Source organism: Salmo salar, chromosome 18 (assembly GCF_965601325.2).
Source record: "Salmo salar chromosome 18, fSalSal1, whole genome shotgun sequence".
Lineage (NCBI taxonomy): Eukaryota > Metazoa > Chordata > Actinopteri > Salmoniformes > Salmonidae > Salmo > Salmo salar.
Genome location: NC_138308.1, coordinates 28749612 through 28769121, shown reverse-complemented (window position 1 = coordinate 28769121; position 19510 = coordinate 28749612). Strand labels below are relative to the sequence as shown.

At 42.8% G+C, this 19510-nt stretch overlaps 1 protein-coding gene across 1 annotated transcript in view; it reads right to left on the bottom strand.

The window, feature by feature from the left end:
• Nucleotides 1-19510, bottom strand: part of LOC106577167 (tau-tubulin kinase 1) — a 38190-nt gene that overhangs the window by 13096 nt on the left and 5584 nt on the right. Inside the window, exons 6-13 of the mRNA XM_014154979.3 lie at nucleotides 18490-18594; nucleotides 14908-14973; nucleotides 14649-14741; nucleotides 14182-14307; nucleotides 13721-13878; nucleotides 12935-13139; nucleotides 10223-10407; nucleotides 7730-8279 (exon numbers count right to left, since the gene is read on the bottom strand). Of these exons, the coding sequence (XP_014010454.1) occupies nucleotides 7730-8279; nucleotides 10223-10407; nucleotides 12935-13139; nucleotides 13721-13878; nucleotides 14182-14307; nucleotides 14649-14741; nucleotides 14908-14973; nucleotides 18490-18594 (1488 nt within the window). The remainder of the gene's footprint in view (nucleotides 1-7729; nucleotides 8280-10222; nucleotides 10408-12934; nucleotides 13140-13720; nucleotides 13879-14181; nucleotides 14308-14648; nucleotides 14742-14907; nucleotides 14974-18489; nucleotides 18595-19510) is intronic.

The window sequence follows — 19510 nt, the reverse complement described above, 5'->3', positions numbered from 1 at the left end:
TGCAGAGCAGAACCAGTGTATGACCTTAAAAACATTAATATATTAGAAAACTTTAGATACGTTTAAAAATGACTACCATAGCATCAAACCATTTTCCATTAGCCATGACTGAATAAACACAAAAGGCAGCAAAGGCTAAATTAAGTACTTCCCAAATCCTTTAATCATATTTTGGCTGTATACAAGCGTCTGAGAATTGTCTAGTATAGTTGACATACATGAATAAAAAAAGGCACAGAAAGTCCATAGCACAGCATTATACATATAATACTGTATATATGTACATGTTATGTTCTCTGTTTTCTTTTAAATTGCTCAACCCAGGTGTGATTTCATGTGTAGCCATGGTTACAAACAGTGCATTGCCAAATGTATGTACAGCTGTGAAGCAAATATACAAGATCACATGACGAGATGACATCAAAGTGTTGAAACGTTGTCGATCCAGCAATGTACTAATATCAATTTTTTGTATGTTTATTTAAAAAATGGCTTGATATACATGCTTTTAAATACATAATGTTATACATAACTCTACAGGGTTATTGTGATACAAAAACAAATGCTTATAATATATTCACAAAAAGAGAATAGTGACTGTACTGTCCTCTACTGAGAGACACTCACGGATCACAATGTTGTTCAAATAATGGTTGACATCTTTTACATTCGCTCCAAAGTGTTAAAAAACTATGATTGCCACTGTATTATCTTACATATTCCCATTCCAACCCACCTCCCACAAACATTATTTGTAATGAACTGGAGGATAGTTCATTGCAGGAAAATAATCCTAAAAGTATTTTATACAAGAGTCTCTTCTTTCACTGAACAGATGTAGGATCTTCATTTGAGCACTCTTTTGATGCTGAGAATTTTCCTGCACAGCAGGAAATACAAACTTGTAGTGTATGAGTTGTTTGTCGATTCCACTTTGAAATTTCAGACTTGATTTGCCCTAACGAACAAAATGTATGAACCCTACAAAATGTCCAATCATTATAATCCAGATAATAATTCACATTTCCTGTTTCTGCAGGATTATTTTCCTGCTGTAGCAAATTGGCTCAAATTAAGATCCTACATCTGCATCTCTCACAGACACATTTTTTATTTCACCTTTGTTTAACCAGATAGGCCAGTTGAGAACAAGTTCTCATTTACAACTGCGACCTGGCCAAGATTGGGACACTGGGCAATAAATAAGTGACTCAGAAACCAGACAATGTTTTTCCTCTTGCCATCTAGCTATCTTTCCACAAGCACAAATAAGTCACCCAGATCTACATGTAATCAGGACAGTACACACAGGACTGGAGCAACATTACACAGGCTACGATTGCAGTATATGATTGCATGCCATTTTACATGAGAATGCTTCAGTAGGAAAACTCCCAAAACCCACTTCAACGTTACCAGACAAACAAAATGTTTTTAACAAATGTTTTTAACAGATGCCTACCAACCTTACTTAGGTATTCACTGATCCGTGAGTATACTTTTCTTGTTTGGAAATAAACCAAAGTGCAGCAGATAAACTGTAGACCAGCGTAAACAAGGACCTATCACATCAGACTTTACTAGTTCAAGCGAAGTGGCGTCCGATATTATTTATTGTACGAACTGAACTGAGATCAGGGCCCATATTCACAAAGCATCTCAAGAGTAGGAGTGCTAATCTAGCATACATTTTTCCTTTTAGATCATAATGAATAAGATTACATGGACAGGGGATACCTGATCTTAGATCAGCACTCCTACCCTGAGATGCTCGACATAGAGCCTCAGAACTAAGCTTCATCAGAGGGTGATAAATACATTCAGTGAATGTCATTATTGGGTCACTGAAAACAGTGAAATTGATGGAAGACCAACCGGGCAACTGTATTACATTTCCCCGTCATTATACAATCTAGACATGGCCTCAATTCAACTAAACCTGCATTGTGGTGTTAAAGCAGTATAGCTCTTCTTTTCCCATGGTCAAATGAAATGAATTGATAGAGCGGTGTTGGGTACTGTCAAATCCATAGAATTAGGAATCAGAATGGATCATAACAAGAGTGGTGTGATGGAAAACCTCCAATCATGTTGATTTTATCAACATTGGTGTCATATTGGCTTAGATGTGATGGTAGGAAGATTTGAATTTCACATTGACATAAATCAATGCCTACTGATAATGAAATAAATCCTAAATCCTACTACTGCTGGCCCAATGCTCTCACCTCCGGCACCATATAGGCCTACTTCCCCTTCGCGGCAGGGATCCCGGTTCAAACCCCGCATGAGCCCTTCTGCTCCTATCCTGTCATTAAACAATTATTATGAAAAGGAGTTTGGAAATTCTGTTCTCCTTTGTAAAAAAAGAAAAAGCACTACTACTAGGTAGAGAGGTACGTTTGTAAACAAAGGCACTGCGTAAACATTACTAGGGCAGGTTCAATTGAATTTCAGCCTAAATCCCCTCCTTTTAAAACAATTACAGTAGTTAGCAACACATTTTGACAATACGGACATTTCACAAATCTATAGTTATGACTGGTGCATCAAAATGAAGGCGTGTTCTTAACAAGAGCCATGTCCTCTGTCCAGACTCAAGGCAAGATTAATTAAATTATTCACAACAGTAAACTAGATACAATTATGGAAAATAAAAAATTATTGCTGGTAACACTGGTAATACTGTCACAACTGAAACTGAATACAATATGATAGACATGTTATAAACGTGTTATATACATCTTATAAACATTTATATGCAGTAAGAAAGCAGCATTCCACTGAAATGAGGGAATCTATTGCCTATCAATCTACTGCCTATCAATCTATTGCCTATCAATCTATTGCCTATCAACACTGCCTACTCCGCCTACACACGCCACTCTACTGCCTAACAATCTATTGCCTATCAATCTACTGCCTATCAATCTACTGCCTATCAATCTACTGCCTATCAATCTACTGCCTATCAATCTATTGCCTAACAATCTATTGCCTAACAATCTATTGCCTAACAATCTACTGCCTATCAATCTATTGCCTATCAATCTACTGCCTATCAATCTACTGCCTATCAATCTATTGCCTATCAATCTATTGCCTATCAATCTATTGCCTATCAATCTATTGCCTATCAATCTATTGCCTATACTGATCCATGACAGTAATAATTTCTCTTTGTTCATCTCAACATCCTGGCAACATCCTGGCACATTAAAGCAGCATCTCCAATGACAATTCAACATTTTTAATGGTCATTGGGGCGGCAGGGTAGCCTAGTGGTTAGAGCGTTGGGCTAGTAACCGAAAGGTTGCAAGTTCAAATCCCCGAGCTGACAAGGTACAAATCTGTCGTTCTGCAAGGCAGTTCCTAGACTGTTCCTAGACTGTCATTGAACTGTCCTTCTGCCCCTGAACAAGGCAGTTAACCCACTGTTCCTAGACTGTCATTGAACGGACTTGCGTAGTTAAATAAACGTAAAAAAAATGTTTTTGCTATGCTTTATTTGAAATAACAAAAACGAACGGATTTTGGCTTTAAACTAGATCAAACAAGAACAACATGTGAATCAAAATGGCAATAGTGGTGGTGATGATGATCCACACACAGGCATGCCTGCGCCAGTCCTAAAGCACTTCTAAGCATGTGCAGATGAATGCCCGGGCAGAGCAGAAATGACACAAAGCCCACAGACTCTTTGCCTAAAAGTCTAACCCTCAGAAAGCTACAGTACTCAGTGCTTGAATAAAAACAGCATCTTTCAAAAAACGAGTGTCAGTGTACAATAAAGTGGTGTGTACAGTGTCTGTTGTGTACAAGGTTTTGGACCATGTGGTTTTCTCTCTCTCCCCCTCCTGGTTCTCCTTCTCTGTCCCTCCACGGAGCTGTATGCCTCATGGGGTGGATATCCACCTTGCCTGCACTTCCTCAAGAAGGACAAAATGCAATCCTACTATTCCTGGCCCCCGGTCCCACAAACCCACAGGCACACTCGGAGCACAGGGTACAGGCCGGGCCGGTGGGCCTCAGTTTACTGCACAATAATAAAAAAAAAACATTTTGTAATATTCCCTTTTTTAAAACCTTCCAATCCCCGTAGATATAGCCAGGACTGTGTTTTTTCTGTGAGGAGGAGGAGGAGAAGGGATATTGTTGTTGTGGTTCGTGAAAAGGCGCTGCATGTGGTTACACAAAATGTCAGATACAACCCCTACTGGGCTTTTTTATCCGATCACGTCTTGTTCATTAGTTTAGCCAGCATCTGTTGTATCTGGAGTCGGGACAGGTTGAGGACGGAGTGTCGTGGTCGCGACCCCCCGGGGCTGCCGGGTACCAGGGGCATGTGGCGCCGCGAGGGGAGACGGGCGGGGCTGCTCTCGGCAGAGCGGCTTCTCTGGATCAACGCCCCAGCTTCCAAGTTACCATGGGGATACTGCTCCGTCTCCAGGGTAGAGGACGAGAACACGTACGACGCCAATCTTCTCAATTGGTTGGGCCTCGGGAAAGAGTGGTGCGGGTGGTGGGGGTGGGGCCTATCCTCCTCCAACTGAAAAAGACCAATAAGAGTGGAGGAGAAAGGCATCAGGTGGGGGTGTGGCCAAGAAGACTCCGTCTCTTCTCTATCTCTGCTGTCATGGGAATGTCTGAAGTGGGTCTCTGCGTGTCTGGGTCTCTGCGCGTCTGGGTCTCTGCGCGTCTGGGTCTCTGCGCGTCTGGGTCTCTGCGCGTCGGCTGGGCGGGTCTGGGTCTCTGCGCGTCTGCGCGTCTGGGTCTCTGCGCGTCTGCGCGTCTGGGTCTCTGCGCGTCTGCGCGTCTGGGTCTCTGCGCGTCTGCGCGTCTGGGTCTCTGCTTGTATGCGCGTCTGGGTCTCTGTGCGTCTGCGTCTCTGTGCGTCTGGGTCTCTGTGCATCTGCACGTCTGGGTCTCTGTGCATCTGCACGTCTGGGTCTCTGTTTGCACGTGTGTCTGGGTCTCTGTTTGCACGTGTGTCTGGGTCTCTGTTTGCACGTGTGTCTGGGTCTCTGTTTGCACGTGTGTCTGGGTCTCTGTTTGCACGTGTGTCTGGGTCTCTGTTTGCACGTGTGTCTGGGTCTCTGTTTGCACGTGTGCCTGGGTCTCTGTTTGCACGTGTGCCTGGGTCTCTGTTTGCACGTGTGCCTGGGTCTCTGTTTGCACGTGTGCCTGGGTCTCTGTTTGCACGTGTGTCTGGGTCTCTGTTTGCACGTGTGCCTGGGTCTCTGTTTGCACGTGTGCCTGGGTCTCTGTTTGCACGTGTGCCTGGGTCTCTGTTTGTACGTGTGCCTGGGTCTCTGTTTGTACGTGTGCCTGGGTCTCTGTTTGTACGTGTGCCTGGGTCTCTGTGTGCCTGGGTCTCTGTGTGCCTGGGTCTCTGTGTGCCTGGGTCTCTGTGTGCCTGGGTCTCTGTGTGCCTGGGTCTCTGTGTGCCTGGGTCTCTGTGTGCCTGGGTCTCTGTGTGCCTGGGTCTCTGTGTGCCTGGGTCTCTGTGTGCCTGGGTCTCTGTGTGCCTGGGTCTCTGTGTGCCTGGGTCTCTGTGTGCCTGGGTCTCTGTGTGCCTGGGTCTCTGTGTGCCTGGGTCTCTGTGTGCCTGGGTCTCTGTGTGCCTGGGTCTCTGTGTGCCTGGGTCTCTGTGTGCCTGGGTCTCTGTGTGCCTGGGTCTCTGTGTGCCTGGGTCTCTGTGTGCCTGGGTCTCTGTGTGTCTGGGTCTCTGTGTGTCTGGGTGCATGTTACAGTGAGCCCAACACACACACGCACAGACAGCAGAAATATAAGGGGAGGGATCTCTTTTTTCAATCTCTTTTTTGGGAGGGATAAACGAGACCTATGCACAATCGTTTGGGTGGGGGTTTATTTTGGATGGATAAAAAGGGATGTTGTTCGAGTGTTTCAGTTTTTGCCGACTGTCACTGGACATGGATATGCAGGTACAGGCCAATGTTATTTTGGCAAGATATTTAAATCGGGTTTCGAAGAGGCAGAGATTGACTTGGCGCGGAGAGAGAGGAGAGAGCAGAAACATATCACTACTTGTGTAGTGGAACAGTTTTTGTGTACTGGAACAGTTTACCATCATGACCCATAACACTCCTACAAAACATGCTCCTTTGATTGACACATGTCAATCAGAAACATATTTGCTATCAGAACATTCACTGACGCCACAGCATCATCCTGCATCATCAGCACAAAATGGTTGAAATGGCTGCCATCTTGAACAGGCCTCTAGCAAAATACATCTTTGTATCAATGAGAAAATAATAATGGTTAAACCAAATAAAAAATAAAAAGGTAACACTTTATATGGATAGTCCATCTGTAGATGCTCTACAGACTATCAGTAACATTTAAACTATCTACTAACTCCAACCCCAGTGGTTTAAAGTACTTAAGTAAAAATACTTTTTGGGGGGGTATCTGTACTTTACTTTATGATTTATATTTTTGACAACTTTTACTTTTTACTTCACTACATTCCTAAAGAAAATAATGTACTATTTACTCCATACATTTTCCCTGACAACCAAAATGTACTCGTTACATTTTGAATTTTGAAAATTGTCAAATTTCATTTATCAAGAGAACATCCCTGGTCATCCCTACTGCCTCTGGCCTGGCGGACTCACTAAACACAAATGCTTTGTTTGTAAATTATGTCTGAGTGGCTATGCGTATATTTTGAAAACAACAAATGGTGCTGTCTGGAATTTTAAATGATTTATACTTTTAAAGTATATTTTAGCAATTACATTTACTTTCGATACTTAAGTATATTTAAAACCAAATACTTTTAGACTTTAACTCAAGTAGTATTTTACTGGCTGACTTTTACCTCTACTTGAGTCATTTTATATTAAGGTATCTGTACTTTTACTCAAGTATGACAATTGGGTACTTTTTCCACCACTGCCTAACCCTCGCGCTAAACCTGACCTTAACCCTTATCCTATCGCTAAACTTAACCCTTACCCTTTTTCTAAACTTAACCCTAACCTTAGCAAGCAATTGCTCATCAACAGATAGTGTGACCATCTGCAGATCATTTACAGATGGAAAATCAAACTTTCACTCCACCCATTTTAGTGACGTAAATCTATGTAACTGCCCAAATGAATGTTATTAAAACTATGGCCGTAATTCAGTCATTGCAGATAACAGTTCCTCCACACTGCTGTGCTTCATGAAGTTTGTTTGCACAGCTGTGTATCCTGGATGGAGGAAGTACATTTTTTATAGGCTATTGGAATCTGCAGTGCTGTTGCATACACTGGATGACTTACTAAATACAACACTACCGGTATAAATACAGTACAAATATTATTCATTGACTTTGTGACAGCTTTGTCATTACAGGCATGAGTCAGTGGATAGATGAAGCGGAAATACAGTAAGCTCTGCACTGTACTGAAAATGATCAAATGAACAGTGGGTATACATACACGTATACGGACCTTCAAAAAGTAACTACCAAAGCCTGAGAAGATTAAGAATAAGTATACCATTCTTTCAAATTGTGTCCAGTTACATTTTCGACACAGGAAATAACAGGGTAACCTAGACATAGACCCGCAAAAAGACATACACAGATGCAGACAAAGACAGTCCATTTCAATTTAATTCGAATTTCAATTCAGTTCAAATGGACCCCAAACCAGACACTCGCACACCAACACACAGACCATTTCTCTACCCCACAGCCCATTGCTCTTACCTGTCCGTGAGCTCCAAAGTACTCCGACTGTGGCCGTGGTCTGTGTCCACGGCTATGAGGCAGAGTGTGATAACCTGGGTACCCAGGACTGGCCCCATTAGACCCCTCCCCTTCTGGCGGCACCCCAATGCCTCCTGCTCGCATCTTTGGCCTCACCACCACCTCTCCACCTCCAGCTCCCCGTAACCTCCTCCACTCCTCCATTTCGTCTAGGGGCCTCAGCTCCTCAGGCTCCTCGTCGGTGGTGGGCCCCGAGGTGGTGGGCTCAGCCCCTGGGCCCAGGAGACCCAGGAAGTCCTGGAGCTCAGTCTCCTTGTCGATGATCACCCACTCCTTGCTGTCAAAGTCTTCCTCCTCGGCGAGTGGTACAGACCGGATGAACGCGTTACTGTGGGCCTCGGGGTCGGCCACAGAGGCTACGGAGACCTCTTGACCTGGTCTACCACTGCCACCCTGCCGGTCCCCACCTCCTCCCTCCAGGGAGTGCATCTGGGCCGGCTGGGAGGACTGCACGTGGCGGGACGGGGATCCCAGAATGTCCATACGAGACCTGGTAGGAAGACAAAATCATTGTCAAAAACCTTGGTAAATGTTAATTTTGACTGTGTGCATGTGTGTTGTGTTTTAATGTGTTTTCAGTGTATGTGTGTGTTTGTGTGTGTCCCTCGGGGGGGCCAGCGGGCTCTGAAATGTAATAAGAAATTGTTTATTTTTGGGGGGTTGGGGGCCCCCTGGAGGTCACCCCCCCACTCCCCAGATAGAATATGAACACGTCACAAGCCATGGCAAAAATATTTAGAATTACAGGAGATTAGAGATAAATCTGCAATTTTCCTCTGACACATTTCCCTCCCTTGCTCAGACCTTGCAGTGGGGCCCTGAGAAACCGCGGTACACCACTAGTCTCAGGGTAGTAGGTTAGTGGTCTGTTGAAATCCCTTAAGTGGTTGGTGGGGTTAACTCCTGACCCTGTCTCCCGACCCACGTGTCTCAGTCCCAAGTAGTAATGCTGCAATAGCTTGCATGTGCCGGGGGAGCTAGGGTCAGCCTGTCTTATCTGGTGTACCGTGATCTTAGGCTCCCACTTCATCTCTTCCTTTTCTGTTTTAGTTTCGAGACCTGTGGTCCGCATTGACGTCATTCTGGGTCCGGATCCGAACTGCAGTCGACCTGTTGAGGATGGCTGCTCTATAGCCATGGTTACTATCTGACCCTGTTGGTCATCTATGAACGTTTGAACATCTTGAAAAAAACGATCTGGCCCTAATGGCCATGTACTCTTATAATCTCTACCCAATACAACCAGAAGAGGACTGGCCACCCCTCGCAGCCTGGTTCCTCTCTAGGTTTGTTCCCAGATTCCTGTCTTCTAGGGAGTTTTTCCTAGCCACTGTGTTGCTGCCTCTCCATTGCTTGATCTTTGGGGGTTTACGCTGGTGCTGATGCAAAAAGGGCTTTATAAAATCTCTTTGATTGATTGATGTGTGGTGTGTACATAAAGTATACATATGCACAACAGTGTATAACTTGTCTGCACTATACACTGAGTGTACAAAACATTAGGAACACCTTCCTAATATTGAGCGGAGCCCCCTTTTGCACTCAGAACAGGGCAATTGGGGCATGGACTCTACAAGGTGTCAAAAGCATTCCACAGGGATGCTGGCTCCATTGCTTCCCAAAGTTGTGTCAAGTTGGCTGGATTTCCTTCGGATGGTGGACTATTCTTGCTACACACAGGAAACTGTTGTGGATGAAAACACCAGTAGCATTGCAATTCTTGACTCAAACCAGCGATCAGGAACCTACTACCATTTTATTTATTTTATTTTACCAGGTAAGTTGACTGAGAACACATTCTAATTTACAGCAATGACCTGGGGAATAGTTACAGGGGAGAAGAATGAGCCAATTGTAAACTGGGGATGATTAGGTGACCGTGATGATATGAGGACCAGATTGGGAATTTAGCCAGGACACCAGGGTCAACACCCCGACTCTTATGATAAGTGCCATGGGATTTTTAGTGACCACAGAGAGTCAGGACACTGTTTAACATCCCATCTGAAAGAGAGCACCCTACACAGGGAAATGCCCCCAATCACTGCCTTGGGAATGAGTGCCTCCTACTGGCCCTCCAACACCACCTGGTCTCCCATCCAGGACCAACCCTGCTTAGCTTTAAAAGCAAGCCAGCAGCAGGATGCAGGGTGGTATGATGCTGGCCATATCTTGTTCAAAAGCACTTAAATGTTTAGTCTTGCCCATTCACCCTCTGAATGGCACACATACACAATCCATGTCTCAATTGCCTCAAGGCTTAAAAATCTTTCTTTAACCTGTCTCCTCCCCTTCATCCACACTGATTGAAGTGGATTTAACAAGTGACATCAATAAGGGATCATAGCTTTCACCTGAACTCACCAGGTCAGTCTGTCATGGAAAGAGCTGGTGTTCCTAATGTTTTGTACACTCAGTGTATAGCGCCCTCACCCTCGTTTGTCGTAGATGTCTGGTCTCCCGTCTGCGGCGGACACACGGTCTGACTCTGGGCTGTTGATCCTCCGGTACCGCAGAGCGCAGACCTGAGCACCAGTCATTTCTGGGGGAGCTCCACCCACGAGGGCATCAGGACACGTCCCTCTAGCAGGCTCCTCTTCCTCCGCAGCCAACTGCCCCTGGGGGAAAGGGCGTTTCTAGGGTTACCACTGTTAACAATCACTGTCAAGAGTTAGACCTATTGTGTACTGCAGGTATAGACCAGCTTGAACTGTATTGTAAAGGTGTTATTATTTACTTTACCATGTTTGAGCACTTTAAATTCATTGTAAACACAGTACCTGAAATACAGTTGAAGTCGGAAGTTTACATACACCTTAGCCAAATACCTTTAAACTCAGTTTTTCACAATTCCTAACATTTAATCCCTGTCTTAGGTCAGTTAGGATCACCACTTTATTTTAAGAATGTGAAATGTCAGAATAATAGTAGAGAGAATTATTTATTTCAGATTTTATTTCTGTCATCACATTCCCAGTGGGTCAGAAGTTTACATACACTCAATCAGTATTTGGTAGCATTGCCTTTAAATTGTTTAACTTGGGTCAAACGTTTTGGGTAGCCTTCCACAATAAGTTGGGTGAATTTTGGCCCATTCCTCCTGACAGAGCTGGTGTAACTGAGTCAGGTTTGTAGGCATCTTTGCACCCACACGCTTTTTCAGTTCTGCCCACATATTTTCCTATAGGATTGAGGTCAGGGTTTTGTGATGGCCACTCCAATACCTTGACTTTGTTGTCCTTAAGCCATTTTGCCACAACTTTGGAAGTATGCTTGGGGTAATTGTCCATTTGGAAGACCCATTTGCAACCAAGATTTTAACTGCCTGACTGATGTCTTGAGATGTTGCTTCAATATATCCACACAATTTTCCTTCCTCGTGATGCCAACTATTTTGTGAAGTGCACCAGTCCCTCCTGCAGCAAAGCACTCCCACAACATGATGCTGCCACCCTTGTGCTTCACAGTTGGGAGGGTGTTCTTCGGCTTGCAAGCCTCCCCCTTTTTCCTCCAAACATAACGATGGTCATTATGACCAAACAGTTCTATTTTTGTTTCATCAGACCAGGGGACATTTCTCCAAAACGTACAATCTTTGTCCCCATGTGGAGTTGCATACCGTAGTCTGGCTTTTCTATGGCGGTTTTGGAACAGTGGCTTCTTCATTGCCTTTCAGGTTATGTCGATATAGGACTCGTTTTACTGTGGATATAGATACTTTGTAACTGTTTCCTCCAGCATCTTCACAAGGTCCTTTGCTGTTGTTCTGGGATTGATATGCACTTTTTGCACCAAAGTACGTTAATCTCTAGGAGACAGAACGTGTCTCCTTCCCATGGTGTTTATACTTGCGTACTATTGTTTGTACAGATGAACGTGGTACCTTCAGGCATTTGGAAATTGCTCCCAAGGATGAACCAGACTTGTGGAGGTCTACAATTTGTTTTCTGAGGTCTTGGCTGATTTATTTCGATTTTCTCATGATGTCAAGCAAAGAAGCACTGAGTTTAAAGGTTGGCCTTGAAATACATCCACAGGTTCACCTCCAATTGACTCAAATGACATCAATTAGCCTATCAGAAGCTTCTAAAGCCATGACATCATTTTCTGGAATTTTCCAAGCTGTTTAAAGGCACAGTCAACTTAGTGTATGTAAACTTCTGACCCACTGGAATTGTGATACAGTGAATTATAAGTGAAATAATCTGTCTGTAAACAATTGTTGGAAAAATGACTTGTGTCATGCACAAAGTAGATGTCCTAACCGACTTGCAAAAACTATAGTTTGTTAACAAGAAACTTGTGGAGTGGTTGAAAAACGAGTTTTAATGACTCCAACCTAAGTGTATGTAAACTTCCGAATTCAACTGTATATCTCCAGGTCTATCTACAACCAGGTATGTCTATATCATTGAAATGAGAATGAGACCCCATTCAAGTCAATGATGGTATAATGAGTGTACTGGCTACCATTGCGAGTGTACCCATAGAAGCAAACCAGGAAGTAAAAGTAGGAAGTGGACCCATCAATGTGTGTCTTGGCTAGAAGGGATCCTGCTTTTGTCAAATTAATGTCAAAAGTTCATTTTTTTGTTGTATTTTTGCTAACTCTAACCCTTTTCCTAACCTTAACCTAATGCTCCTAACCTGCTACGTTAATTCTCCTAACCTGCTGAATAAGTTCTCCTAACCTGCTACAAAACACAAAATCTGACGTTAATTTTACAAAAGCTGGATCCCTTCTAGCCATGACCATCAATATGTGCTGTGATATACTTAATCAACAACTGACATTACAAAAAATACATTCCATTGCATGAGCCACATAAGTTAACATCATCTGAATTAACATTTTACATTACCATGGAAATGATTGCATCACAATACCAGGCAGCCATTGAAAGTGCACCCATGAGTTTACCAGTCAAATTGTCAGGGTTAGAGCTTGCAAGCCCATTCTATTTCTATGGTCTATATCCTCTGAACGTAATAGATGGTCATTGAAAACCAACAAGAAAGTAAACTAGCCCTTCTAATGTACTTCTACCGTTTGAATATATTTAAAGACTATAAGGCAATATTTCATAGTGCTGCCAGTACCACAGTGAGATACAATGAGGACATATTAGATGGTCCCTCCTGTACCTTGCTGATGCTGATCCTGAGTTGGTTGCGGTTTAAGTCGGTGTCGTGCCACGCCTCGGCTTCCAACTGGGGAGGTGTCCCCTCGCAAGGCCTGCTGGGTACTGCAGGTGGAGCGTTCTCCTGGTCACTCAGGTGCTCGTCTTGTAGAACGTCATCTGTGTTCTCCCTCGGCAGCTCCCCAGGAACCAGAGTCACGTTCACCACCCTGGGAAAGCACAGAACATGGACTGATACTGACTATTTTCTTTCTTTTTTTATTCATTCTTTCATTACCTGTATTTAACAAGGTAAGTTATTGAGAACATTCTTAATTATTACATTATAACATTAATGAGAGCACATTCTCTTTTACAAAATGATCAGGCGATTAATTCAATTAGTGTTGTTGTCGAAAATATCATATATCACTTCAAATGCAAACAGTGTGTTGCAAATCCTCACAGTTGTATTCTAAATCTGAATGAATTGTCACAACCCAGCATTAGACTGTTTGTTCCTGATTCTTTAAGTGAATTAGGCTACCGGTAAATGGGAATTGTGTAATCTCTTTGCTGGCTAGATGTTTTCATATTGATGTGTCCAAAATGTTTTGAAGTGTGATTCCCTTTGAATTCCTTTCTGCTTTCTGCTGTTAAATCTTGTTAATAAGTAGTGGATAGACTGTTCATCTTCATGTGGATGCGTTTTTAATGTTTTGAAGTGTGATTCCCTTTTCATTTTACACAACAGTGCGTTACAAATTCTCACAGTTGCATAAAGCTAAATGGCTCATTTTGATTCCCTTACCCAATCACAGCGGGAGTCTGTCGTGTGTTCTGTTGAGGGGGCGTTGACGTGCTGGTGGACAGAGGCACTCCATCCGTCCCTCCCTTCTCCCAATCAAAAGGCTCGTTCTCTGTGATGATATGTTCCTTCATACTGTTCTCAAAGACCGACATCAGCAACTGCATAGACGATCACAGGGAAAGGGTTTTCGGAAAATGTATGTAAGGTATAAAGTTGAAATTCAACCAAACCTGCTATACAATAATAAGCTTTACTTTAAGTACTAAAATGTATTTACTTCGGACGGTTTTTTATAGTTTCATTACTAAAAATTAAGAGAGAGAGTATGGTATGGGAGTTAGTCTCACATTGCCACACTTCCATGTCTTGTTCACTCTGCTATTGAAATGAATGCCAGAAAAACAAGGTTCAATGGGGGATAAATCATTTGAATGCACGTGCAGGGAGTGAACAGTAGGTACCTGGTAATCTGGTTTGGTGAAGTAGTCAAGGCCTAAAACATGATCCAAGAAGATGTAAAACTCAGAAGGCATGTGTTTGAGCAGCATTCTGTGGTCGTAGCGCTCTTTAATCTGACCCACTTGCTCCTGGTAACAAACAAGAGATACAGTAGAAAGCATTAGATACCAGTTGAGCACAGCAGACACCAGTAGACACTAGTAACCATTCTCTACTGCAGGGTTTCTTAATCCTGGTCCTGGGGACCCCAAAGGGTGCACATTTTATTTTTGCCCTAGCACTACACACCTGATTCCACTAGTGAAAGGTTTGATGATGAGTTGATTAGTGGAATCAGGTGTGTAGCGCTAAGGTAAAAAATAACAATGTGCACCCCTTTGGGTCTCCTAGACCAGGATGAAGAAATATTGGAAACAACTGATATTGGGAAGTGTAATAATTATAATAGCAACTGTAGATAGTAGCTCACCTTATCTTTAATTTTTCTCCATGGTAACTGACCGACTGCAAACTCTACCAACATGTAAAATAGCGACCATAGATCGTCATGGCGACCCATTTCCTGAGAAGGTAAAAAATGCATTAATCAGATAATAATTTTCATGATTTACTGGAGTACATACACAACAGCTATTTTAGATTTCCTGACAAAATGATGTAACACAAAACCCTCAGGTTGGAATTAATTTGTAGTGCATAGAATTTTTTCACCCCAAATAGACACTTACTTTGTTTTTATGAGCATTTACTGACGCATAACGAACAGTTCCCCGAAATCCCGCCACAGTTCTGGGCTGGAAAATAAAATGCGGTAAGTTCTCTTTTCAGGACGAAACCCGAAACATAATTTCCCTCAGACAACTAGAAAGAAAACGATTTATGGAACTAAAGTACTTAAAAGAAAACCTAAAACGAGACGAGGAAGGATATGGAAAATATCTCAGGCAGGGAGAGATAATAAAAACGTAAATGGGATCAAGCACCTTACTGATGAGACGGATCACAAGCATGCGCTTCGAACAGAAAAGCCCAAAAAGGAACAGCAAAACTGCAAAAAATAAAACAACACAGGTGAATAAGGAACAGCATCACATGGCAGCACAACATCTGTAAAAACCTTAAAGGAAAAATCCACTTAAAACTATCTTTTAGGATTTTTTCATTAGTCCCCTGTTGATACAGTCCCAAAATGTTTTGCATGTGTTTTGGGGACTGCATCAACAGTGGCCTAATGAAAAAATACCAAAAGATAGTTTTTGAGTAGATTTGTCCTTTAACATCAACGCTATGTGAACATATAACAAGGCAATTTCCAAATAAATTATGCATTAATTAACATTAACAAACTATTAACTAATGAATTTACAACGCTTAAGGCATAACTTAAATGTACCATAATCAGATGACATCATCTTCTTGGACATCTTCCTAATGTTTCTAGTTTCTAATGGTCATTGGCATCTCTAACTGGAAACTGGTTATGTGCACCGCCATTTTGATAGTAACACCCATTCCATTCTGAAGGAAGTCCCAGGAATAGTGCCTCAGAAACTGCATGTTAGAATTTACAACAGTGTGTTTGTGTGTGCGTGCATGCATGAGTGTGTGGTCCCGTCGCTGTTCTATATCTGCAGTACAGGCCTGCCTATCTAATCGATGACTGGAGGCTGAGTCAGCAAGAAGAAAAACACAAAGAATCTCCCCTGTTGCCCAGGCTAGCCAACTGTATATTAGCCTGTATCAGGCTAGCCAACTGTATATTAGCCTGAATCAGGCTAGCCAACTGTATATTAGCCTGAATCAGGCTAGCCAACTGTATCAATTCAAATCAAATTTTATTGGTCACATACACATGATTAGCAGATGTTAATGCGAGTGTAGCGAAATGCTTGTGCAGTAATATCTAACAAGTAATCTAACAATTCCACAACAACTATCTAATACACACAAATCTAAGTAAAGGGATGGAATAAGAATATGTACATATAAATATATGGATGAGCAATGACCGAGGCAAGATGCAATAGATGGTATAGAATACAGTATATACATATGAGATGAGTAATGCAAGATATGTAAACATTATTAAAGTGGCATTATTAAAGTGACTAGTGATCCATTTATTAAACTAGCCAGTGATTTCAAGTCTGTATGTAGGCAGCAGCCTCTCTGTGTTAGTGATGGCTGTTTAACAGTCTGATGGCCCTGAGATAGAAGCTGTTTTTCAGTCTCTCAGTCCCAGCTTTGATGCACCTGTGCTGACCTCGACTTCTGGATGGAAGTGGGGTGAACAGGCAGTGGCTCGGGTGGTTGTTGTCCTTGATGCTCTTTTTGGCCTTTCTGTGACATCGGGTGCTGTAGGTGTCCTGGAGGGCAGGTAGCTTGCCCCCGGTGATGCGTTTTGCAGATCGCACCACCCTCTGGAGAGCCTTGCTGTTGTGGGCGGTGCAGTTGCCGTACCAGGCGGTGATACAGCCTGACAGGATGCTCTCAATTGTGCATTTGTAAAGGTTTGTGAGGGTTTTAGGTGACAAGCCAAATGTATTCAGCCTCCTCAGGTTGAAGAGGCACTGTTGCGCCTTCTTCACCACACTGTCTGTGTGGGTGGACCATTTCAGTTTGTCCGTGATGTGTACGCCGAGGAACTTAAACTTTCCACCTGCTGTCCCGTCGATGTGGATAGAGGAATGCTCCCTCTGGTGTTTCCCTGAAGTCCACGATCATTTCCTTTGTTTTGTTGATGTTGAGTGAGAGGTTGTTTTCCTAACACCACACTACGAGTGCCCTCACCTCCTCCCTGTAGGCTGTCTCATCATGGTTGGTATTCAAGCCCACTACTGTTGAGTCGTCTGCAAACTTGATGATTGAGTTGGAGGCGTGCGTGGCCACGCAGTCATGGGTGAACAGGGAATACAGGAGGGGGCTAAGCACGCACCCTTTTGGGGCCCCAGTGTTGAGGATCAGCGAAGTGGAGCTGTTTCGTACCATCACCACCTGGGGGCGGTCTGTCAGAAATTCCAGGACCCAATTTCACAGGGCGGGGTTGAGACACAGGGCCTCAAGCTTAATGATGAGCTTGGAGGGTACTATGGTGTTGAATGCTGAGCTGTAGTCAATTAACAGCATTCTTACATAGGTATTCCTCTTGTCCAGATGGGATAGGGCAGTGTGCAGTGTGATGGCGATTGCATTGTTCGTGAACCTATTGGGGTGGTATGCAAATTGAAGTGGATCTAGTGTGGCAAGGTGGAGGTGATATGATCCTTGATTAGTCTCTCAAAGCACTTCATGATGACAGAAGTGAGTGCTATATTAGCCCGTATCAGGCTAGCCAACAGTATATTAGCCCGTATCAGGCTAGCCAACTGTATATTAGCCCGTCTCAGGCTAGCCAACTGTATATTAGCCCGTATCAGGCTAGACAACTGTATATTAGCCCGTATCAGGCTAGACAACTGTATATTAGCCCGTATCAGGCTAGACAACTGTATATTAGCCCGTATCAGGCTAGCCAACTGTATATCTGTATCTAACAACTGTATGTTAGCCTGTATCAGGCTAGACCACCGTATATTAGCCTGCATCAGGCTAGCCATCTGTATATTAGCCTGCATCTTGTTTGCCAACTGTCAGTGGTGGGAAAAGTACCCAATTGTCATACTTAAGTAAAAGTAAAGATACATTAACAGAAAATGACTGAAGTAAAAGTGAAAGTCACCCAGTAAAAAACGACTCGAGTAAAAGTCTAAAAGTATTTGGTTTTAAATATACTTAAGTATCAAAAGTAAAAATATAAAATCATTTCAAATTCCTTATATTAGGCAAAGCATACGGCCACATTTTCTAGTTTTTATTTATTTACGGATAGCCAGTGGCACGCTCCAACTATCAGACATAATTTACAAACGAAGCGTGTGTTTAGTGCGTCCACCATATCAGACGCAGTAGGGATGACCAGGGATGTTCTCTTGATAAGTTTGAATTAGACCATTTTCTGTCCTGCTAAACATTCAAAATGTAACGAGTACTTTTGGGTGTCATGGAAAATGTATGGAGTAAAATGTACATAATTTTCTTTAGGAATGTAGTGAAGTAAAAGTTGTAAAAAATGTTAATAATAAAGTACAGATACCTCAAAAAACGACTTAATTAGTACTTTAAAGTAATTTTACTTAAGTACTTTACAACACTGCCAACTGTATATTAGCCTATATCATATTATATATATTGTTGTTAGAATGATTCAATAGATTTGAATATTAACATACCATAAAACATGACATTAACAAAATCCTTCCACGGCTACTTACTGGTCGAACCTCTCCAGTAGTGTTGGTGTACTGGCGAGCCAGGCCAAAGTCTAACATGAAGCACTTTCTGTAGGTGGAGGGGAGTCGACCCATAGCAAAGTTAGACTGGGAAAAAAAACGAGAAACAGATTGAGTTGAGGACATCACAGGAATATAAAACAGGTGAAGCCCAAAGCACTGTTTCCCCCTATCATTGTATAGACGTGAGACTAGCTTTTGCCCAGAACCTAAACGAATTAGACTTATTTTTGGTTTTAATTGACAATATTGGCGCCAATAAGGCCTAGATGTTACGTTGAGGCTCACTAACCCAAAGTGCTATCCATTTTTGAGCACACAGACTGAGATCAACATGGTTTCTCTTACGGCTGCTTAATTAATCAAATTCCAATCAAAATTGGAATATTGATGTGCAATATCCATATCGCAAGAGATCCATATCGCAAGAAATCCATATCGCGTGCAATATTTTGAAATGCTACCCAGCCGCGTTTTTATAGTTTTACTTCGGTTTTTTTCTACTCTTGCGTCTGCTTCCCACACACACCAAGCCCCGTTCACCTATGGCAGCTCCTCCTCCCCGCTGTTAGATTCACTATACGTTTCCATGCTGTTCTGTTAGGTCAAACATTGTTCCAAACAAAAACGATGCTGCTTTCCACTTTGCTTCTTCATTTAAATCTACATTTCTATGGTTCCAACAGTCACCCAAGTGTTTTGATCTACTGTATATTGCGATACAAATTGCAATCACAATATTTGGTAAAAAAAATGTAATCGCAATTAGATATTTTGCCCATATTATGCAGTCCTAGTCTCTCTTTCTCCGTCTCTCTCACACACTTCCATCTGTCTAGCTCTGTCTCACCCCCACTCGGTCGCTCACTCTCTCTCACACACTCCCATCTGTCTCGCTCTGTCTCACCCCCACTCGCTCTCTCACTCTCTTTCGTTCTCTCTATCTCACCACCATTCTTTCTACCCCTTACAATGCCTTATACCTGTAACCACACATCATAAT